Source organism: Mytilus galloprovincialis, chromosome 5, assembly GCF_965363235.1.
Source record: "Mytilus galloprovincialis chromosome 5, xbMytGall1.hap1.1, whole genome shotgun sequence".
Taxonomy (NCBI): Eukaryota; Metazoa; Mollusca; class Bivalvia; order Mytilida; family Mytilidae; genus Mytilus; species Mytilus galloprovincialis.
The window spans coordinates 75,674,139-75,700,290 of NC_134842.1; the positions used below are offsets into that span (position 1 = coordinate 75,674,139).

The 26,152-nt window shown below is 32.5% G+C and overlaps 1 protein-coding gene across 1 annotated transcript in view; it reads left to right on the forward strand.

The window, feature by feature from the left end:
• The window catches only part of LOC143074148 (uncharacterized), a 176,698-nt gene that overhangs the window by 32,574 nt on the left and 117,972 nt on the right, over positions 1 to 26,152 (forward strand). Inside the window, exons 3-6 of the mRNA XM_076249696.1 lie at positions 2,230 to 2,367; positions 7,384 to 7,568; positions 18,779 to 18,848; positions 20,299 to 20,631. Of these exons, the coding sequence (XP_076105811.1) occupies positions 2,230 to 2,367; positions 7,384 to 7,568; positions 18,779 to 18,848; positions 20,299 to 20,631 (726 nt within the window). The remainder of the gene's footprint in view (positions 1 to 2,229; positions 2,368 to 7,383; positions 7,569 to 18,778; positions 18,849 to 20,298; positions 20,632 to 26,152) is intronic.

Genomic DNA, 26,152 nt, shown 5'->3' on the forward strand with positions numbered 1-26,152 from the left:
AGTTGTTAATGCCTTTTTAGGATTTTCTTATCCTAGAAATATATTACATTAGCCGTATTTGGCACAACTTTTTGGAAATTCGGATCCTCAATGCTCTTCAACTTTTTTACTTGTTTGGCGTAATAAATATGTTTATATGAGCGTCACTGATTAGTCTTATGTAGACAAAACGCGCATCTGGCATACTAAATTATAATCCTGGTAGCTTTGATAACTATTTACACCACTGGGTCGATGCAACTGCTGGTGGACGTTTCGTCCCTGATGGTATCACCATCCCAGTAGTCAACATTTCGGTGTTGATATGAATATCAATGATGTGGTCATTTTCGGAGGACGTGTTTTCAACAGACTGTCGGCATTCCAATGGGAACAAACTGTGCCCCTCTACTTGCCGACTTGTTTCTTTATTATTATGAGGCTGACTTAATGCAGGAACTTGTTAGGAAGAAAGATAAGAAGTTAGCAATATCCTTTAACTCTACTTTCCGCTATATAGATGATGTTCTTTCACTAAATAATTCAAAATTTGGTGACTATGTCGAACGCATCTATCAAATCGAGTTAGAGATAAAGGATACCACACACACAGTTAAAGTTGGCCTCATATCTTGACTTTCATCTAGAAATTGACAATGAGGGTCGGTTGAAAACAAAACTTTACGACAAAAGAGATGATTTTCCAATTGTGAACTTTCCATTTCTAAGAAGCAACATTCCAGCAATATATATGGTGGTGTTTAACGACCTTGACTGGCTATACAGCCCTCGCACGGTCGGCATTCCAGCAACACCTGCATACGGGGTTTATATCTCCCAATTGATACGATATTCCCGTGCTTGCATTTTCTATCATGATTTTCTTGATAGAGGGTAGCTGCTCACCAGGAAGCTATTAAACCAAGAGTTCCAAATGGTGAAGTTGAAATCATCCCTTTGTAAATTTACAGACGCCATCACGAGTTGGGTGACCGTTATGGAATAACTGTTTCACAAATGATATCAGATATGTTCCTTACGTCGTAACTACAATCCGCTTCCCTTTCATGAAAGTGACCTACCGAATTAGACTATTTACCGGATTTGTTATCACATAAGCAACATGACGGGTGCCACGTGTTGAGCAGGATCTGCTTACCCTTCCGGAGCACCTGAGATCACCCCTAGTTTTTTTTTTTTTTTTTTGGGGGGGGGGGTTCGTGTTGTTCATTCTTTAGTTTTCTATGTTGTGTCATGTGTGCTGTTTTTTGTTTGTCTTTTTCGTTTTTAGCCATGGCGTTGTCAGTTTGTTTTAGATTTATGAGTTTGACTGTCCCTTTGGTATCTTTCGTCCCTCTTTTATACAAATTTTCTGTTTAAAAAACTTTGAATTTTTCGAAAAGCTAAGGATTTTCTTATCCCCGGAATGTATTACCTTAGCCGTACTTGGCACAACTTTTTTTTTATACTGTGGGTCTATTTTTCATCAGTTTTCGAATTTTACTGTCGCTCTCAAATTCCATTGTCTTAACCTAAAAAAAAGGAGACCACAAAAGGCGACCATGACCTATACGGTTTCATACAAGAAATTCGTACTTATACCAGATCAATGAAATTTTATTAAAATCTAATGTTTTCAAACATAATTATCCGAAAGCCATGAACAAATTCCATCGCGTTTCTATTGCAATATTCCTCCTCTGTATGTATTTAAATTTAAATGCTTTAAAAGACCAGAGCTATTACGAATGATGCGTATACTGCAATGTATCTTAATAATTTAGGGATTTGAGGTCGATCTTTAGTTGAAACTGTCAATGAGATATATACTACTGATGCAGGTGGTTCTGTGAAGTTGCAACATAAAGATGAAATGTTTAATTTCTTTCTTTATGTGAACTTTATTTCTTAAGAAACATACTCATATAAAGGAAGTAAGAGAAAAGGAAAACAGCGTGTTGTTTACATATGATAGGAGGATGAATGATATCAATTATTCGAAAAGCATTCAGTGTTTTTTTTAATTTGATCTTCTCTTTTAATTTTAAATTTTGTTTTAGATTTTCAAATAGTGTTTCCAAGAGCACTACAGTAGAAAGGTTAATTCCCAAAATAAGGATCTGGTGCAGTACAAGTTGTATCGTTTATTTTGTTATTATAAAAATGTCATCATTTATAAGAAATACACGTATTGAACTTGCAGAATTACAGCATGCTAAATCGACCAACGTCTATTAAACTTTGTTTTAGGTGAGTGCGATGTACTGCAATTGTCTAAAGCAGAAGATGGGAAATTTAAAGACGTAATGGAGAAGATTGGAATGGCAAAGAAATCGATACATGTTCGTCGCTTCAAAAGCACGCTTCTTCAATGGGCGAAAGATCCAGGTATGCCATTCTTTTTTCACTAGTTATCATGCATAAGTTAATTTTCTTGAAATACAAACAGTGGTGCTTAATTGATGAATGAAAATTGAGGAACTGGAAAGAAACAATATATTCTGTTTTTGTTCCCTTTTATACCATTGTGTGTCTAAATTATCGTAATTGTTCTTCTGTTTTTTTCCCAATGTTTACTTAGGTATCATTTATAAAACATACTTGGACTGGAATTAGGAGCAAACATATTTAAAACAATCTCCCTACTGACAATAGATAGACTTGACAAATATGTCATAGTGTGTCCTACAACTCGCTTAGGATAGAGGCACAATAGCTGCAAATAAGAGGCAGACTTCCACTCTCAGGTTACATCTCACGATTTGAATTAACCACAGTGTCAACTTTGACAAAGTGCTTTTTTTCTACTAAAAGTATATTCCTAAAACCTAAAACTAAAAATCATCATATTTTAAAACTTTGAAAAGTAACACGAAGATGAGACTCTGAATAATCAAAAATATTCGTTTCTTTCCTATGTATATTGTTTTCAGCTGTGTTTGTTTATAATTGTTCAGAACTTACATCAATTAAATTTTTTTTTCGGGATTTGGCTTTAGAATATTTTGATCTGGGATAACGACAATACTAAGCAACTAACCTTTTGTGTAGTAAAATCAATTAAGAAGGTTATCTAAGCGTTCAATAAATATCCCAATATCAGACTATATCAATATTGTCAACATTTAAACTTTTAATTCATTTGCTTACCAAAGGGAGATAAATTAACATATACTTGATTAGAACCCTACTATTATGGGAAGTTAAAGAACATAATACCATATATATTAAATAACGATATCATTATATATTTTTATAAATACTGCTGCTTCTGTTCTGCTTATAATGTAGCGCATAGAATAAACTCAAAACAGATACCAAGATTTATAATTTTGTACGACAGACGCGGGATTCGTCTACAAAAGGCTTATTATATTTTTTTTTCTTTTATCATAATCTTTATTGAAGTTATTGATGATACTGATAATTTTTATTCAACTCCCATAAGCGTGGTTTACATCTATGAATCAATTGTTTTTTTCAGTTGGCGGTAATAATGATAGTAAAACTGGATAATATGATTAAAGTATTAAAACTATTTAAACGTTAAAGCTGAAATACAAAGTTTTTGAAAGTGGTGATTGGTGTAATATTCCAAAAAGATTGTCATCAAATTCATAATAAAAGACATATAAAAAAACTTAACTTATTGGGACACTTGATAATGTTTAGCCGGGAAGACACATATATATTTACTTTTTCGTCTTGTGTCAGTCTTTGTCGCGTCATCGTGGTCGTTCAGGTCACACTCTGTTAATTCACAACTACTCGAGAAAAAAAAACGTTACTGGATTCAAACAAATCCTCAACTAGTTTTATTTTTCATCTAGAATTTAGTTAGGAATACCCGTGTAGAAAATGGTGGATTAAACCTGGTTGTATGGCTAGCTAAACCTCTAACTTGTAAGACAATCGCATAAAATTCCATACGTCAGCACCTTCAAACTAAAGTTCATCAAGTATTATTTGTTAAGTTTTCATTAAATATTTATACATTTTTTTGGGGTACTCCCCGATGACCTTTTTGAAAAAAGGATGAGTAGTTAATTAACCAATCCCTTGCTTATTATTTTTTGCTCAGATACTGATGATGTTTTACAAATATGAGTAGCAGCTACGACTTTTGAATATCGAATGAGTAGAAATTATTTCCTCAAAACGCGGGAGAAAATTGGAAAATGCTGCTTAGGAAAGGAAAATATATAATTCAAAAATTGAAATCGTCTCGATTGTCATAGATTCTGGTGCTGAGATTATCGTTGCAGTAAAACTCGACATATATATATTTATTATCAAGGCATTCGATGCTGTATCTGTGTTTTTTCATCTCTAGTTTTATTTAGATATATTTATAGGACCCTATAAGTGAATTGATATTATGCTGTAAAGCTCGAGCTCTATGGATTATTTTCATATAGCATAATACGCTGTTAAAATACTGTACGGTAATCAGAAAATTAAGATTTGTTAATTGAACGAAAATCATTGATATAACTGTATCGTGTGTATGTAATTTACATGATCGAGCTTCTCTGAAAAAGTGTCTGCAGTAACTCTGACTCATATGCAAATAAGAAAACAATTGACAAGGAGAGGTGAACAGTTGTTTCCCAGAGGAAATTGGTTGGCAATTCTACCTTCAAATTCAGCAAATATGTTGTAAATGAGGAACTCCACCATATTGATTACTTGTTCTTCGATGTAACATGTTTCACTCTCGGGTTGAATTTTAACAAAATATGCCGAATTGTATGCCAAAACAATACATTAATAACGTATTGTACCTTTCTGTATGGAGTCCTTGGAGAAAAGCATTGTTCATTTTTACTTTTAGACATACGTTTATATTTTTTATGTGGCTTCTGTTGTAAAGGATATAGGCAGTTTTGATAAAGAATGACAGAGATTTAAAGTTCTTTTTAGTTAGTATTGTTGATGCCACTAAGCGAGTAAATAGTATCACAGTATTTCTTTTATTCCTCTTTAACTGTGGACCAATCTGATATAATATTCCGTGGTAGATATACAGATGAGACGTCAATGTACCGTCGTATACATAGATTTTTTGTGAAGTCATCAGAATTGTTGCTCAACAGAATTTTAATTAGACCACGAAGGACTTATAGTTGATAAGATCACATCCTTATAAACTATTGTTTTTGTAAATTGAATTAACCGTGCGTTCATTTATTTCTATTTGGAACAATTTCGTTTGAATTGTTTTTGTCTTGGATTGAGTAATACAATGTAAAAAAATGTGAAAAGAAGGTATTTAAATTGAAAACATAAAGTCCCCTGGAAAAAAGGCAGTCTGCAATTAATTTGGTTTCTGAAGGTGCAACGTTACAGATTACATTTTGTATAGTGAAACCATTGATGGATGTTTGCAGCATCATAACTAATCCATGAATGACGCTTTTTGTTCAGAATGCAATTTATTCAGCTTATTGCTTTGTCAATGCTTTTGTATTGTCATTATTAAAAGCAAATGTAATATGACATGTTATAACATTAGTGGTTGAATAACGTTTGCCGTAATTGCACGGTGGACAGTTTGAGACATTTGCAACAACTTTGCAAGATACAATAAATATATCCCTAATATTTCAGAAGTGTTATATTGAACAGTTTACAAAATATAATAGCTAGGCTTTAGAAAAGGAATAACGGTACAGTATTAACAGATTTGTAGCCGAAACAACGCGAATTCGATTGTGGCAATACTTCAAGTACAGTACTGGTATTCCGTAACTAAATATAAATTATATAAAAACAAGTAATACTTACCTATGTCACTGTTTTCCTTTTTTATGGTCATAACTCCTTACGCCCCTCTCCTTTCCTTGCGGAAATTTGTCAAAGCAAGGTTACTATTAGACTGAATCAATCAAGATATTTTAGTTACATCCTCCTAAATGACATTTGCGTTTTGTATTATTGTAAAAGGCTTTTGATATAAGGCAATTGTTTATATTGCTTTAAAAGGACAATAGCTGTAAAATTCATTACCACCGATTTTACTCAAATTCTTATATTTGATTTATAATTAATATGCTATAACGTATATCAAAATTATTATATGTCTAAAAATAAACAAGTTAAGATGCATAGACTCGATGATATGTATCAGTTTTCGTGTGTATACGGTCATATAACCCGATGTAGGCATAAACATAGATATAATTAGATAGCAAACACGTGCAATTGGATTTTTCAAAGTCTATTTGATTCCATATTATAGGTTAAATAAAAGCAACAGTAGTATACCGCTGTTCAAACTCATAAATCCATGGACAAAAAACAAAATCGGGGTAACAAACTAAAACTGAGGGAAACACATTAAATATAAGAGGAGAACAACGACACAACACTACAATGTAACACACACAGAAACGACCAAGCATCAGACAAAATCCCACGAGAATAACAAATATAACATCAAAACCAAAAACATGAATTTGGGATAGACAAGTACCGTGACACGTCTTATCGCAATGTGAATTTACACTAAAAATAAGAGAAAACAAACGACGCAACGTTAAAATGTAACACACACAGAAACAAACTATAATATAACAATGGCCATATTCCTGACTTGGTACAGGACATTTTTAAAGAAAAAAATGGCGGGTTGAACCTGGTTTTGTGGCATGCCGAACCTCCCCTTTGATAGTCATGTGAAATATAACATTAAAATGACAACTCAACATCACTAGACTACAATATAAATAAATTGGAGAATACAATTGACAAAGAAACCCACGAAAAACAAAAACATATGTTAATCTTTGTTGTTACTTGTATAAGAAACATTTTTTTTAAATCTAATCAGTCAACCAAATGGCTTACCCTTGTTTCACTTTCAATGTTGACTTTAATAGCTGAACTCTCCTACTTTATGCTTTATCCCTCTCTAGCTAAGTGGTGAAGATTGAAGAACATATGAATACGGATTCAATGAGGTTGAATTATTCACATGCAAGTGAATAATTCATCATTGATCTTTCTAAGCTTATTTTGACAGACACAATTGAACCAAACTGGCTGCTAAAAGTGAAATATTATTTCCCTATTTCATTTGCATTAATGATTGAACCAAAAACATCATATTTGTTTATATCTCGTAGCTAATGACCCTTTAAAGCAGTTATAATTGAATTAATTTTTTTTAAACTCCCTGCACAAATATGAGGTTGCTTAGTGAACCATGAATTATTATCTTATAGCTATTTTATATCAAGAGAAAAACTAATTTGCGGTCAAATCTGTATTCATTTTAATACCGAATCCATATATTCTATTTACAAGTATTTTAGCTTTGAAAGGGCTTGCAAAAAGGCATATTTATCGTTTTAACATGGCGTCGCTTATGTTTCAATTTAACATTTTATTTTGCATTGTCAGGAAAGAATAAGTATGTGCCTAGCTACATCAAGAAATCTGATGATCCTACAACGTCTCCAGCGCAAGGTAGCTTGAAGCCTGGTACAGTGTCCTTTTCAATGACTGGGAAGTCTTCCGAGGTACCAAAGTTGAAAAGATCAATACAAGATATCAAGACAAAAGAAAAGGAAGAACTTACAAGTTATGTAAGGCTTATTTTTTTAAATTTATAAAATAGCAAAAGTCCCATTTTAAATCGTATCAAAATATAAACGGATAATTTTTTGCCGAAAAAAATGCTTATCGGCAATACAAGCGTTTTTTTTAAATCTTTTATTTGTTTTCAGGATTTGAGTCAGGATTTACAATGCCCTGAAACTCAACACCTTACTATTTATTTTGGGGCAAACATTGAATAATATGTACAAGACAATCCATTTGTTTTTCTAATTCGTATTTATCATATAAGAATAAAGTTACTGAAAAAGTACACTCACGCTCACAATTGTACTAACTTTTAACACACAGTCACTTAAATCTTACCTTTAATATGCATGAATGTATATGCATAAGGTTAAATACATATATCAACTGTTTACTACAGTATAATTTAAAATATAAATGATAATAAGTCAAGAAATTATTTTATGTAGTGGGGTCCAGAATCGTCCATACGCATTTGCTCTTTTATTTGTGTACGCAATATAATTGTTTGTAGATAAGTATTATTTTATTCTGAATTTCAGTACTAGGATTTTTTTTTTCAACTTACATCTGAAGATTTTATACAATGCCCATGAAGGTCATATTCCTTTGCATTGCCCCAGTGTGCTCTGTCCGGATAAGCTAACTGTATCACTTGAACAATTCAATAGGCTATAGTGTGTGACCGTACAGGTTTAAGATTATTTAGGTGTAATACTATGGAACGCCGGAACTGTTTTATAGTGTAAATATTTAATGTGTTCTGTCGCTTTGTCTTTACGTCCTGTCGTTTCTTCTTTATGTTATGTGCAAATGTCTGTATTTCATGACACGATATATCTGTGCTATGTCAAATTAGTTATTTGTTTAGTCAAACAGTAGTATGATATGTCATTGTTAAAGTTTGTTGTGTACAATAGGCATTACATCATACTTAAACTACTATATATTCTTTGAATACTTCGAAACTTTATGATCAACCACCTTTACATTCTCTTATATTTTATCTATGTTGTGTCTATTCTTCTTTTACGTAAGTCAGTTAAAAATTGTGTCCTGTCTCAAATGTGATTGTTATGCCGAATGTTCTAAACGTTTTGTTTTGATACACCTTTGTTCTCTGTAAACCTCATGATATTATAGTCTTTTGGCGTTATGTTGTGTTTATACATATGTATCTCCAGTGAAAAACACAACACATCATGGTATAGTTCCTATGCGTTTTGCCGAACAATTGATACTCTCTTTGAGCATTCATTACGTCATGTGCAAATGCCATTTATATTATGTGCAAACAACTTATACGTTTTGTGCAAACCTCGTTTACCTTATGTGCAAACATCGTTCCCCCTATGTGCAAACATAGTTTACCTTATGCGCAAACACCTATTGCGTTATGTGCAAATACCTATTAAGTTATGTATAACAACTACATCATTATGTGGAAATACCTATTAAGTTATGTGCAAATACCGCTTACATTATGTGCAAACACTGATTACGCTATGTGCAAATGCCTATTACATTATGTCCAAACATCTATTACGTTAGGTGCAAAGACCTATTACTTTATGTACAAACACCAATTACGTTATGTGCAAACACCTATTACGTTCTGGTAAACGCTTTTTTGACACAGATTAAAACAAAACGCATCAGTGATATACACTTTGAAACTTAAGAAAATTATAAGTTTTAGCTTTCTAAAAAGCTCTGAACTACTTCGCTGTATTCTTTTTCAAGGTAAAATCCATTGTATGCTGAATGTGAACTGAAGTTAATATGTGTGCATCGGGTTGTTGATTTAGTATTGGAAATGTAGTATTTTTATATATTGATTGATATAAAAATGTTATATAAATATTTAGTTTTTTGTTCTACTTAAAGTGTGTGCGTTATACGTCCATTCTTTTTATATTTTGTTCACTTTACTTGTTGAAAATTAAAATATTTACAAATATATAGACACGATTCTCGAGGTGTATCTCTCTGGAGGTGTGCCTAGATTGACAAAAGTCATAAAATACATTTAATGCAGTTTTGAAAACATTTTACAGGAACATTGGTTAGCAAACAAATCGTGCATATTGCAGATTAGCAATGCAAATAAAGACGTATCAATGATTGATATTTCACAGTTTCAGTTTGTAATATATGCATAATAAAACGACCATGAATTAATAACATTTGATCTGAAATGTAATACACAAAGTTAATTTTCCGGCATTTGATGGCTTTATATCCTCAAAAGAGAACAGTCTGTAATTCTTTATCTCATTTAAGCCAATAGTTGTTGCTGAATATCAGCCACATCATGAAGCAACCAAACAGAATTTATATGTGACAAGTAATTATTTCAAGATGGCGTGTATATCGACTGAAACTAAAAGCTCTGCCCTGTTATTTGAATAAAAAAAAAAGCTACATGTAAAAAACAAAATGCAACCTCATTTCTTTACGGAAAATGTGAACGGAAAATAAGTTGATATAGAAAAAGAAGACGTGGTATGATTGCCAATGAGACAACTCTCCACAAGAGACCAAAATAACACGGAAATTAACAACTATAGTTCACCGTACGGCCTTCAACAATGAGCAAAGCCCATACCGCATAGTCAACCATAAAAGGCCCCGAAAAGATTATGTAAAACAATTCAAACGAGAGCACTAACGGCTTATTTATGTAATGTTCTCTTTCATCTGCACCAAGCGGGTCATTTCATAGGTCGCCATATCTTGCATACATAATCATAACATATGGTTTTGGAAGGCGCCGAATTACATTTATGGATTATAGACTTTAAATATTTGACAAGGTCAATATATATGCGTCTTTTCAGATTATATTGACCGAGGACGAAGATATTTTCTCGCCACCTCTTATCTTGTATTTTTTTTTAATTAGCAGGGAGTTTTGGCAAAACTGAGTCCCGAGCCTGCTCTTAATCAAACTGCTTATAGAACCAACAAACGCAGCTCCATCATTTTCAAAAATTCTGGTTCCGCCACTGGTCATTGAATGAGAAATCAAAAAGAGAAAAAAATTAGGTCCGTGTCTTTGTTTATCTAATGATATCTTAATGAACAACTTCTCTATTCATTTTACATCGGATGACCGTGAGGGCATTCATGTGTATTGCTGTCGCCTAAATTTCCATTACGTAAACTTCGTTTTTAGATTGTAACCGATCTGTAAACATGATAATAATAAATATGCGGACATTATCGAGTGCAAAATTACATTCCTAATCACTTGTTAATTCATTTCAAATGGATACTCCTAAAAATATATTTTTTTGAACATAAATTAATAATATGAAAATGTCGTTAAACTCGTTAGAAACATAAATAAAGTAAAAAATCTTTAATATTCATACACACGTAAAGAAAAGTGTGTTACCGCATGCGGAAGAAAGAACGTTTGCAATCTCCCATACAAAGTTGTCTGTCTTTGCTCCCTCTCTCTGCGTGGGACATTGAATGTTTTGCTGGAAAATATGAATGCCCACTCAAATTCAATCTATTAGAAAATCGAATTATTACAGAAGAGTGTCCACCATGCACTTGCACAGCACTATAATTAATATAGTGCAATAGAATGATATACAAATGGATGAAAATTATATATACATGTAACTGTAATTTACAAATATTAAAATAATGTATAACAAAAAAAAACAGAGTTTACTGATTTGTATCAATTCTACGATGAGGTTGAATTTATCATCCACGCACAGAAAAAATATATATCTGTACTTTAACGTCACTTCCAGGTAAAGATATGTGATTTGGTTTTCTGAGAAAAGTGCTTGTGACCGTCTACAAGAACTTGCGGTCATCCGATGTTCAGTACTTCAGTACTTTGATTAATATCTTTAACATAAAGATGTTCTCAAAAATTAATAAAACATAACAAGGGTTTTATATTTTTTACAAATGTATTATTATCCTTATTTTATCTTGATTCATTTTGAGAACTCAAATCGGATCAATGACATACTGCACATTTAAAGATTTTTTGGGAGTTAGCTGGCAATTGTTTCATGGTGCTTTAAACGGATGAACAAGAGGGTTCCGAAATTCCAACAATACAAAACATGACAAGTGAACTTTCTTAATTTATAATCAGTAGCAGGAAAATTACAGAAGAATTTAAGTCTTCCCTTTCGTGTTAAAGTCTGCCACAGTTTTCTTTTCGTTATATAGGTGATTTTTTAAAATAATTTTGACTAAATATGTTACGTCGATTTCAAGACGAACAAGATTGCATCAATTCAGACAAGATTGTTTCCGCACTTTGAGGATAATTTGGATTGAATCATATGAACTTCATGCCTCGCTAGCTATTAATAAAAAATACAACAACGTCTCGCTTTAACAGTAGCCGAGAAAGGGGGACCGATATATCTAAAAATGGCAATATTTAACGGAAACTGTCAAAACATATTTTAGAATGATAACATTTAGATCCAATAGAATATATTTGTATGAAATTTTATATTTTTTAAAATAAGATTTCTCAGTATAATGATGTGCAGCAAATCCCTTTTATGAACATTTGGCTTAATTGTGTATTTAGCTATTATAGTTATCGAACCATTCGCGTTCATAACTAAACGCCTCGAAGCTTACCGTTTATACCGTATATCCCGCAATGATATTCATTGAATTTATGACTCTCCGTTCGGACAATAAGTTGATGTTTCTAATTTATATGACGATATTCGTTGAAATATTGAACAAAAAGATAAATTCATATCAACGTCACAACTGTGGAATAATGTATTGGGATTATAAATGTACTTTGTCGGTAAACGTGAAATTTATGTGTACGAGCTTTAGAAACAGGATGAAAAGCGAGGCTTGCCGAATTTTCTCCTGTTTCTCAGCGAGAACTAATACATTTTATATTTCTGACAATGTACATATATTGTTTACAATTTACACCTGGTATTTGATCATAAGTTGTTTAAATCTTAACCATTGTGTCTGAATTTTACAATTATTGAAACGCGGACTCGAAGAAAACCCCAAAATGAACTATTACCCAGAAAGAAATATCCATATTACCGATTGATCAACATGGAAGCGGGTAGCAGGAAAATTCATTTGTACATGTACAAACAAAGCAAAAAAAATGTTGTTTACCTGTTATTTGTATACAATAACTAGCTAATTGTAGGATAAAAGCGAATTACTTAACTGTAACCATTTTTTTTTTGAAAAAATTAAATGGGGTAAAAAATAAATAGATTAGCTGACTATGCGGTATGGTTTTTTTTTGTTAAAAGCCATAAGGAGATCTATTGTTATTTATTTCTTTGTCATTTGTTCTCTCGTGGAGAATTGTCTCATTGGCATTCATACCACATCTTTGTTATAGATAGTCAGTTTTTTCTGAAATTTAAAGGGAAAATTATGTTATGATGACCATTTTAGCAACGAAATTAATTATTTATTCTTGTAGACAACAAAATAAACGATATGCACATCACTTATAAAAAAAAATAATAGAAGAAAACAATAACAATTTACTAGAATATGTATATTTTGTATCGTTCTTCATGACACGGTTCGAAAAGTTACCGGACCAAATACGGATAAATGAAAGTCATTATCTGGAGTTTCAAGTTGCGGAATTTAATTTCGAGTATGGCCAGTGAAGGTGAAACAAGGCTGATAACCCTTTCATTCAGAAGAAATATGTGTACGCGTCATTTTTGTGGATTACAGGATAAGGCAGTTTTTAATATGAAAAAAATAGTTTTTTAGAGAAAATGCAGCTTTTTGTTACACCCTTCTACCTGTCTGATCCAAAATCGGATCAAATTTTTCTAACATCCCTGTTAGTTAAAAAAAAAATTGTCAGATAAGAGGGGCGGGTCACCTGACCACCCCTTTTCAGGACACCCACCCGTCTCAACACGCCTTGTCAGGGACGGAGGAAATGATAAGTCTTAGGAAGGTTATTCAGAATAATATTCACAACTGTTAAAGGAAATGAACGAAAATAAAATCTTAAACATTTTGTAAAATTCCTTAGCTGCTACATGAATCGTGGGAGACGTCATTACATTTGTAGCATTAATCTAGTAGACGTTTTTCGCTAGGTGAAAACCCTACTGGGAGAGTAATAACAAATCATCCTGATCTCTTGTGAAGAGTTGTCACATTGACATTCGTACCACATCTTCGTTTTTATATCGTATTGTTCCTTTCGGTTGCACCTCTTGGAAACTAGAGTCGTGTCTGTATATTTGTTAAAATTTTCAACAAGTAAAGTGAACAAATTTTCAAAGCATGGATGCATAACGCACAATCTTAAAGTAGAGCAAAATAATTTCCTATAAAACTAGATACATTGTATGTATATAGCATTTTTACACCAATCAATATAATTATAAAAATCCACAGTTTGTTAGAAAGGTCAAACTTTTAATTTTCTTTATTCTCAAAATGCATATCATTGATGCGTTTTGTTTTAGTCTGTGTCAAAAAAGCGTTTACCAGATCTAGAACGTAATAGGTGTTTGCACATAACGTAATAGGTGTTTGAACATAACGTAATAGATGTTTGGACATAATGTAATAGGCATTTGCACATAACTTACATGGTGTTTGCACATAATGTAAGCGGTATTTGCACATAACGTAATAGTGTTTGCACATAATGATGTAGTTTTTATACATAACTTAATAGGTATTTGCGCATAACGTAATAGGTGTTTGCACATAAGGTAAACGATGTTTGCACATAGGGTGAACGATGTTTGCACATAAGGTAAACGAGGTTTGCACAAAACGTATTAGTTGTTTGCACATAATGTAAATGGCATTTGCACATGACGTAATGAATGCTCACAGAGAGTATCAATTGTTCGGCAAAACGCATAGGAACTATACCATGATGTGTTGTTTTTTTCACTGGAGATACATATGTATAAACACAACATAACGCCAAAAGACTATAATATCATGAGATTTACAGAGAACAAAGGTGTATCAAAACAAAACGTTTAGAACATTTGACATAACAATAACACTTGAGACAGGACGCAATTATTAACTGACTTACGTAAAAGAAGAATAGACACAACATAGATAAAATATGCGAGAATGTAAAGGTGGTTGATCATAAAGTTTCGAAGTATTCACAGAATATATAGTAGTTACAGTATAATGTAATGCACATTTTACACAACACAGTTTAGCAATGCCATATCATACAATTGTTTGACCAAACAAATTGCTAATTTGACATAACACAGAGATGCCGTGTCAGGAAATAAAGGCATATGCACATAACATAAAGAAGAAATGACAGGACGTAAAGGCAGAGCCACAAAACACATTAAATATTTACACTATAAGACAGTTCCGGCGTTCCATATAATACCACCAAATCATAGTACATCACATCCGGTTGCATACGAAAAAGGGTCGAAGAAAAATATTCCCTTGAATTTGACAGTTTTAATAAGTTTATCGTGCATTTCATTGCAGTAAAACAAATCTGTGTCATAGACATATATCTTGTGTGTTTCAAAGCATCATTATTTTTTTATTTGGTGTTTCTATAGAATATTTTGGAAACTTGAAGTCTTTCTTTGACTTTCGAACTTTTTTTATCTGAGCGTCACTGATTAGCCTTGTGTAAACGAAACGCGCGTCTGGTGTATTTAATTATAAACCTGGTACCTTTTGATAGCTATTATTTTTATGTTTCTCTGTCCTATATGTTCTTTGTATTTGTATTGTAATCCTGTGATGTAATGTTGTCATTTTAATGTTAGATTTAACGTTGCCATAACAGCGGGAGATTTGGCTAGCCACAAAATCAGCTTTAACCCATAATTCTTTTTAAATGTCCTGTACCAAGTCAGGAAAATGCCCATTGTTCTATTATAGTTCGTTTCGGTGTGTGTTATATTTTAGTGTTGTGTTTCTGATGTGTCGTAGTTCTCCTCTTATATTTGATGTTTTTCACTCAGTTTTAGTTTGTAACCCGGATTTGTTGTTTTCTCAATCGATTTATGAATTTCGAACAGCGGTATACTACAGTTGCCTTTATTTACATTGTTACTAAAGCTTGAACACAGGAAGAAAAAGGGTGAACATTTGAATGAATTGAATGAATGAATATTTTATTTGCGAAAGCATAAATAATATGCTATGGCAATACATAAACAAGTATATACAATGTGACAAAACAACATATAGCAGAGAACAATACATAATATAATAAAGGTACAATTAATTCACAATACATGACCTAATTTTCCAAGCATATTTCAGATAGTTACACTGTTTAATTGTGATTGATTTTGATTTTGCTTTAAGTAAATGAAAAAGTTTAAAATTATTTGGCCAAGAACAATAATATTTTGGCAAATGTTCTTGTCTCACAGTTCTATAGGCAGGACTTGTTAACCTACAGTGATGGTTATTTTCTAATTATATGCAATGAAACATTATGTGAATGTTTCCTATATAACTGGACATGATAAAACTTTCCTCATGCCAAGAAGTATTTCTTTATTTTAAACAAAGATAAATTCTACACATTTTTTTTAAAGTGCAAATTTAACAAAGACTTATAGGGGAAATCAATGGTGGTATTACACCTAATATTTGAAACTGCACATTCACCTTTGACCCTATGTGTACTCTGTTTGTTAAAATGACATGATATTTAAGTGAAATATTACAAAAATGAAATATTTTGATTGAATTGAGTCTCAAAAACATTTTAATGAGAAAATTGCCTTGAAATAGGCTGTACCATGAATATTAATAGACAGAGCAAGCCACAATCCGGAATTTTGGGAGCTTTTTCTTACTTTTTCTCCTTATTTCTTATATTTTGCTATAATAAAAAACGTTTTCTTAGTAATGATTTAATAAATATACAGTTATACGTAAATGAAATTATTTTTTATAAAGCATTTACAATAAATTATTCACTGAAAGGGAAGATTGTTATGTCCCTCTCTGGAACGCGGCGTAAATTTAATTTTTACGTAAAGACTTATTATATAAACCATCATGGTGTCAGTAACATTTTATATGGATGGTTCAGTCAGCTTAAATACTGCAATAACTCATTTATTATGACATTTCTTTCATAAATGAGTGAAAGTTACCCAAAATTTTTTAATTTATTGGCCTGAAAAGTTGAAATAATGAGGAAATAAGAGGTATAAATGGACCAAACGTGACCTTACAATGAAGACAAGCAGGTCCATGAGTGGTATTTATTATCCTAGAGGTTGCATTTCTGTAAATATTGACAATGCAATTTCCCGTAGGAACTCCTTTTACGGCTAAAGCTGCACCACTTTTACTATGAAGTTTTGAAAAAAATTATACCCTAGAATGGAAAGTTCATATGCACTACTATTTTTTTAAAGGTCAAAATATAGGGCTGTGCGGCATATTTTCAACGTTTATATGCCATGAACTGCTAAGAGTTTAAACTAACACTAAATTTCTTAACTACCCTTACCTTGACTGTAGGATTACCACAGATTTCAATATAAACAATATGCATATGTATATTTACTGGTAACATTTCCAAATTATGTCTCTATTAGATGAAACATAGAGATCATAACTGGGAACCAGTACGTACACTTAATTAATTATCAATAAATATTTTATATCTCCCCAAAATAGGCGTGGTTTGAGAAACAGCTGTATTTACAAAGTGCAACCTAGAGCCATCTTGTGTATCATATTCAACTGATTGTAGGTAGATAAGATACATGTTTGATCTTTTATTGGTCCACACTATATTCGATCATGATGCGGCTTGATTTGGATTTTTTAAAGAATTTCTGTTCGAATCGCTGTAGATGTCGTCTTACTTTATATTAGATTTCTCTCAAACTATTAAACTGATTATGACAAAACTTGACAGTAATGCTTAAAATAACCAGTATTACAAAAGGAAAAAAAAACAACATTCAGTTTATTCAACAAAAAAGTCTTCTTCATGTGGAATACCACAAAATCATAGTACGTCACATCCGGTTGCATACGAAAAAGGTTCGAAAAAAAAAATATTCCCTTGAACTTGACAGTGTAGGAAATGTATCCTACATTTCATTGCAGTAAAAGAAAATCTGTGTCATAGACATATATTTTTGGTATTTCAAAGCACCATTATTTTTTTATTTGGTGTTTATATAGAATATTTTTTAAACTTGAGGTTACATGGTCACTAAAGCTTGAACACAGGAAGAAAAAGGGTGAAAATTTGATTGGTTTACTTCCAGTGATGGTTATTTTCTTATATGCAGTGAAACATTATGTGATTTTTTTTCGATAGAACTGGACAGGATAAAACTTTACTCATGCCAAGTATTTCCTTTTTTGAAACAAAGATAAATTCTGCATAATTTTTTAAAAGTGCAAATTTAACAAAGACTGATAGGGGGAAATCAATGGTGGTATTACAGCTTTACATACCTTTTTTAATATTTTCAATAAATCTCTCCTAAACATCTCAGGATGAGTAGTATTGTTTAGAAAAGTCTAGTAGGTTGAATATTTTAAGATGCATGAAACACTGTATGTAGTTGTGTCATTAATGTGTTAACTGATACCTAGAGTTCGAATCCTGTTGATTGAACATATAATGTTGATGTGCGAAAACAAATTATATCCTGAGGTCAGATGACACATATATATGAGGCGTTATAGATTGAACATATCATGTCGATTACAAAAACTAATTATATCCTGAGGTCAGATAAAATATAGATATGAGGCGGTATAGATTGAACATATCATGTCGATTACAAAAACTAATTATATCCTGAGGTCAGATGATATATAGATATGAGGCGGTATAGATTGAACATAAAATGTCGATTACAAAAACTAATTATATCCTGAGGTCAAATGATATATAGATTGAAGATCTGCTTAGGATAGCTTGTGCTCACATTAATTTGAAACTGTGTACACATGGTCAGTGGTAAAATCTTTTGTATGTATGCCCTACTCCGATATTGACCAGTATTTTACAGTTTTCTAAACATGGAGCTAATATAGTTTGCTGTGCACAGGGTATGATGTCTTGTGGACCCATATTCTTATTTCCTTTCAAATGATAATAATGTATTTGTTTTTCCATTCGATGCGGCAAGATAAAATTAATAGTAAAAAATTCAAGTTATAATTATTGATTCAACTATTTTTGTTTTAGAAATCCGAGAAGAAAAAAACCCATCCGAAAGAAGACACCACACAAAAATACACACAAAGTGTAATCAAAGGTAATATTCATTTCAGATGTTTTTCCATGCATTACACGTGGGAATGTACTTGAATTTTGTATTTTCAGTGCGTTGTGGTTCAATGTAACAGTACTTTGTTTCTTCAAAACTCTGATTGTCTGGGTAACAGATATATCGTGACCCTTGGACGTATATTTTCTGAGGTAAAATCCTTTATTAAGTAGGGCGATCCCACACAAATAACACGTGATCTGGGGGTGTTAAAAAGGCAAAATTGTACCTAATTTTAGACTAGTTTAATTTATGATACAAAACTCCTCTGAATGGCATACACATGTGATGTGACATTCTTATTTCTTATGCAGAAACTGTGGGATCCATATTTATTTCAGCATTCATTTCTTTTTTTCTAAAATTGTAAAAACTTTATTAGGCTTATACTTAGGTAAGGACAGAAGTAAGTTTTGTTTATAAAAAACTCACCAGTGTGATCGAATCAAAACAGGTTAAAGGCCAACTAAAAAAAACAAAGTTGGAGAGAAGTAACACCGAACATTCCCAAGCGTTTTGAATAATTCAACATCTTACAAACATTTAATTTATAAAAACAATAATGTGCATATCAATCATATTTCATTTCAAAACATAACATACGTGATCGGAAAGAAACGTCCATCAGTAGTTTTTTCGACACATTGGTTGTAATAATGTGTTGATAATGTGAAATCTCAGGCCTACTAAGGTCATAAAACTTTACTCAGTGCGTGGAGCACAGAAACCCCAAATCAAGTATTTTGACTGTTTGAATTCTGAGTTTGAGAACGTTCTTCTTATGTTTATGCCCGCGAGTTTCGTCTACATAAAACTCATCAGTGGTCCTTGAATCAAAACAGTTGGTAGACCAAATCGAATTTGAGAAGCATTTAAACCCGAAAATTACAAAATGTTGTGTGCCAAATTCGGCTTAGGCATTTTATTACTTGGCGTAGAAAATTTTTAGTGTTTTAAATAGTTCTCCATTTTGTAAACAGTACATTTACAAAGAAGGTATATATCAATTAAATTTCATGTCAACACAAAAGTGCTGACTACTGCTTATAAAAATGTTATCAATATAGAAAGAAAAGCGATTTTTTTTTAACCAAAATGCAATGAAAACATATATGAAATACAACCTGATTGACGAACAATTACTGTTAGGTACAAATAACAAACAGTTATGTAAGAACTGGTGAATTAACAACCTTTCAAATTTGTTTTCACTCTCATGTTAGGTCGGGTAGGCAGTTAAAAGTGATTTAGGTTGTAATAAATAGAACACATAATGATTAAATTTGTACATGTCAACTATTAATTATATTCCCTTAAATTTAGTTATTTTCGGTTGTGAAATGGAGTACTGCAAATTAATGACAGAAATAGTAATCCACATAACTCGGAGGAGATACCATTCTGTAATAATTGTTAAAATCAAATTTGATAATTTCAGATCAGGAACATCATGAACATCACGACCTTACTGGTTACTATGATGAGTTATTAGATAACACAGTACTTGACAAGATGGTTCTAGATAACCTCATTTCTAGATGTATTTTAATGATAGAGGACAGAGAAGAAATTGTCAAACCAACCACACAACGAGAACGTAACAAGGTTCTACTGGATATCTTGACTGAACGACCATACCCTACATTCCATTTGTTCAAGGATGTCTTACAGGAATCTGAACCATCCAATAGTTGTGTTAAAGAGCTTGTCAAGAAAATGATGAGTACTGAAAGTAGGGACGCACACATTAGTTGGCAAGGACATGAGATTGGTAAGTAGATTCAGCTAAAGATTTGTTGAAAAAAGATGTAGAGTGTGCCATCAACACTAACTTGTAATGTTCTTATGCATATTTGCGCACATACAATACCGCAGTATCTTTCAATGTAATCTTTTCAATATTTCTGAATGGATTTCAATGACACAAACTAAACAGGGATCATGTGATGGACAGTAATAAGTGTTGCTTACTTCAAAAATTTAAAAGTTTGTCACCGAGATCAAAGTTTACATCCATTCCTTATGGAAAATGCTGGTTTTTTTTTCTATTTAATAATAGATAAAAGGAAGTTAACCCAAGTTATTTAAGGAATGACTGTAATATTTTTATCTGTCTATGAAGAAATAACATAAAAAATGTGGTGCACACTGAATTATCAGTGTAGCGGGTTATTTAAAAGTGTGCACCACCTTTTTTTATGTTATTTCGAATAGACAGAAAAAATATTACAGTCATTCCTTATAATTTAATTATAAATTCCATTTTCAAGGAGTAAATTTTGAAGAAAACGTTGGTGACGTCACGGTCACATGACAAAATTATGTCTATGGGCTGATAGACAAAACACTTTCAGCCAATCAGAAGACGTGTTTCATCTAAAATTAAATTATATAAAAATGTTCCTTAGAAGGAAATTACCGTTTTGTTTATTACTTTGGATTGAATGAAGAAGCATTCATTTGCTATTTTGGTAAAACACATCCTTCTAGGGATTCTGACTCCCAGAAGCCTTCATCTATAATCACTATATGAACTTTTTGTCACATGGTTTCAAGCGTATTTTATTTTAAGAATGACTTGATATTTCTCTGGTCGATTTATATGTGTAGTTGTACCAAGTAAACTATTTTCAAATATGGGTAAATGACATCCTGCTTTTTGATTGTTTGATGTTTCTAAAGGCCTTTATTGATGTAGTGTAGATGCCGTATTTGTAACTGACCAGGATCAAAAGGTCATTCATTCAGTCTAATCATCTGATCTAACTATATTATACTGCTGCTATGTTAAATATCCCATATGTTATAATTAATACAATTACTCTGCCCATCAACAAGTAACCAGAATGGACTAATGAAATATCGTGTATCGACAAAAAACATTTAAAAACGATGGTATTTTATAAATACACTCCTGATTTGTGGTGTGAAATAATCTGTGATGCGTATTATGAGATTATTATTTCAGGCGAGTGATAACCCTTTAACGTTTTATCACAGCGAATAAGTTCAGTTTTTTCTTTGTCTTTATTTAAATGGAAAACATGGTAGTCGTATACGTTTTTGACTAGAAAAACAGTTTAAATATCGAATAAGTTTTAAGAAATAGAAAAAAGAAAGCTCTAGTAACGTTAGTATTGTTTTTGTGTTGGTTCCAAGTGTAGCGATTGGGAACTGTTTACACTAAATTCCATAATTCCATTCTTCCCACTGACACATCGTCCATAGATCTGATTTCTGGCGAATAAATAATACAGATTTTCATTCATCTATCTACTACTGGAAGTATCTTGAAGTTGCTTTCTTATTTCGAGTGATAAAACACTTCAGCCACATTTTAGAGGATGTCATATTTAGCAAATACTCAATTGAGTAGGTTATGTTGGCACAGAGGATCGAAAAGGATAACTGGATAGGAAAAAAAAGTTAAATCACAAAAATACCGAACTCCGAGCAAAGTTCAAAACGGAAAGTCCCTAATCAAATGGCAAATCAAAAGCTGAAACACATCAAACGATTTGATAACAACTGTTATATTCCTGATTTGATACAGGCATTTTCTAATGTTGAAAATGGTGGATTAAACCTGGTTTTATAGCTAGCTATAAATGTGTTTTACACGGTCTGAAGGCTGGATACTGCATCCAATGAATGTTCTCATTCAGATCAGATGTGATTGTGTACAAAGCAGTCAAACAGACGCCTTTGCTAATATCAGACTGTTAGAGAAGTTTAAGAGACTATGATTCTGTACGCATATGCGTTAGTTGTCCCTTTGCCTTAAAATTCACATCGTACACTTTTCTTATTTTCAACATTCTAAATATATATATATATATATCTCGTCTAAACATCAACCCAACAATGTTAGATCTGTAAATTTGCTTTCGCAAATTTTTGGTTCTTCCCTCGCCGGGATTCGAACCCATGCTACTGTGATATCGTGACACCAAATTGCCTGCACTGCAGCCGTCCCGCTAGACCACACGACCACCTGGGCTCTCAAAAAAAGAGTTTTCGCTGGCCGTGTGTTACCTTTCCTCGTCAGTTTTAATCTAGCGGCGTACTACAGTTACAGATCAGCTAAATTATCTATAGTAAAGGATCCTACAAATTAATGTAATATACAGTCACAGAAAATAATTATATTTATAAGTACGTTTAGCTGATCTGTAACAATAACATCTGCATGCCTTATATATCATGTACTGTTGTACGCCGCTAGATTAAAACTGAAGAGGAAACTAGGATGGAAAGTTGTCTCCTTGGCTACCATACCACATCTCCTTATTTCATAATGGATTTCGTTTTCTTCTGAAATACAAGAAATATAGAGACTAACAAATACGTGCTAGGAGACTGAAATGTGTTGCTGTTTTTTTTTTTATAATGTGACATTTGTTGTGAACATGTGATGTTATAATGTGATTGATTTAATACTTGCCATACTAAATATACTTATTAAATTTCCAATTCAAAGGACCAATGAATCTTTACTAAAACTATAAATTAGCAGTAATAAAATTAACGGTATCAATTTTCAGTAAAACAATACTCGTCTATCCTACATTAGTCACGTGTTATCTAGATGTTTTTGGTTTTGTGTGCCGTTCATTCGCCAGTTGCTGTTTTATTGTATATCCCACATTTCAATTTATGTACACACAGAAATAACAACACTTTTAATTTACATTACCACTTGTATACTTGTCATTATAACACTGTGAATGCTCTCTGGATTTTCCCGAAGCCTATGTGAGTAATATGCGACTCCCCCTAAAGGCACTTTTGCTAATCGTCTGTAAGTCGGTTTGTCTCCTCCACTTCGTGCAAAGGTGCGTTTTTTTATCAGCTGTATCTGTACATCACGTCGAACTCAAAACACCAAAAACAAACACATCCCAGAGGACCAAAGTGCAAATTAATATGAATCTAAAGTGAGGGGAAGAACAGCTTTTGAGGGAGGTAGATGGTGGGGAGGGAGGTGGGAGAAGGCGGGGCGGGAGGTTGGAGACAAAAAATTTGTGGGATAGAAAAAAAGATTCTAAAAGTGGGAGGTGGGAGATAGGGGCGGGAGTTGGGAAAAGGGTACCCCCTTTCCACCCTTCTCAAATCAATATGATTTAAATATCTCTTTGGATATTTGTCCCCCGCGCGATGCATTGTGTGGGACATAGAAATACCGGGCGTCCGTCCGTTTGTCCGTCCGCGGTCTTTTTAGCTATCTCACGTGTACAATTCTTGCCAGATTTTGTATAAAACTAATATATTAGGTTTATATCAGCATTGCCGCTGACAAGTTTGAAAATCAGTTTTTATTTTTTAAAGAGTTTTGCGCCCTGGAAATATTAATTATATGGAAAATTGCATTTGTAAGCGCTCTCGCGTGTACAATTTTTGACAGATCTTTAAATAACTTATATCATTTATATTGAAGGTTTATATCAGCATTGTCCTGGATAATTTCGATAGTCAGTGCGTCGATCAAATGTTTTAAAAGATTTATGCCCCTATGAAATATCAATTATATCGCCGGGAAATTACATTGCATTTGCTCTCAAGCCTTTATTTCTCAATTGACGATGTTTATAAAAATAAATCAAAGAACAAGCAAATTTGTTTAAGTTATAATGACCTTTGATAGATATAATATATACAACGCGGGGAAAAAGGGCGCGATTGTAACTCTATTCTTTGTATCTTTTTGCCTTTTGAATAAATAGGATAATGAAAATATTTTTTTTTTGTTTGCTAGCTTTTTAAACGCTTTTCTGGATTTACCTCCATCGAAGCACTGGACATTCGTTTATTCAGGGACCACAGGTTTTTAATGAATCGTTTGATTGTAAATTTCGAGAAAATAATTTATTTCAGAATGGAATTGAAAGTAAAAAATGTAACGGGATCTGAATGATTTAATTTTATTTCGTCCCAACCAAGTACATATTTAGTCTTGACATCCCAAGCCTTTGTTAACTTTCTCCTTATTCCGATGTTGCTGTCCTGTATAGACTGTGCTTACACGATTACAATGCTAGTAGTTTATTCTAAACAAGCTTCCGAAATCTTATAGAACTTCTTCTGTACAGTCCAATTACTTTTACAGTTTACACTTGAAAAATAGCCGGAAAGTTGTTCGGCCAAATAGCCAAGTTCAACTACCCTTCTTTTTTCATTCCATGCAAACATTTTTCCATTTTCTGTCTGACTTTATACGTCTGCCTGTATGGTGGTCCCCCCCCCACCCCACCCCCACAAAATTCTATCGGTATTCTTTTCCAAATAAATTTCCTTTTACTATTTTGCTAGCGACGTTTTTCGATGACCATTTAACGCGAATGGGCTTCTTAGCGGAATTGTGGTACAATTCCCCGTATTTTCACACATTTCGTTTCTATAATTTCGATTTCTACTTTCACTGAAACGAAATTTCACCGGGGAACGGCGTGCATCATTAATAAGAATGTATTGCAAAAAAAACCAAACTAAGAATAAATGAATAAAAAGCTCATGCAGTCTGTTATGAAGAACTTGAGGGAGACGACGAAGCAATCCAATGTAGGGGTTAATTGGCAAACATGTTTAATGGCACTACATGGATAAAACCAGAGGATTTCGAATATCTGGCAATAATTCTAAAACAAGAGGAGTGAGCAGCCTTAAAGGGATAATTCGCGAATTTTTACTTATTAGCTAATTATGTTCATAATACCATAAAAAACATATTCACCAAGTTTTATCTGGATATGAACAGCAATAAAGGAGAAAATTAAGAATTATTAATTTTATTTCTTCGAACTTCCTGACTTATGTGACGTAGTTTAAGTCTTTAAGCATGCCGGGAGTGAAAATAATCTCATTTTAAATCTTAATCGTGAATCATCTTATAACGCTATTTAAAGCGCATCGACGACGTTTGGTGTAGCTATTAACCAACTAATAATTAAGATGGAACAGCGCTCCGCTTGAAATTAAAATGTACGATTTATATTTTAATATTTTCTGAAATGATTATAGTTAATCATATAAAATATTTTTTTATGATTTTTTTTTCCGACGGATATTTTGAACAAACATATATAACTGATAGTGTTTTTTAAAAATGCATGTTTGTACTTTTTACCTTTTACGTCAGTCTAGTAAATATGTGCTTCTAGTACATTTGTAATGTGGAAATACGGCCCCGCAAATACAATGTGTATTGTACTTTGACACATAGTGACTACCTGTTAAATGCGTGGGTAAATTCAAGTTAATTAAAAGATTAGCATTTTGTATCTTTTGATCTTTAC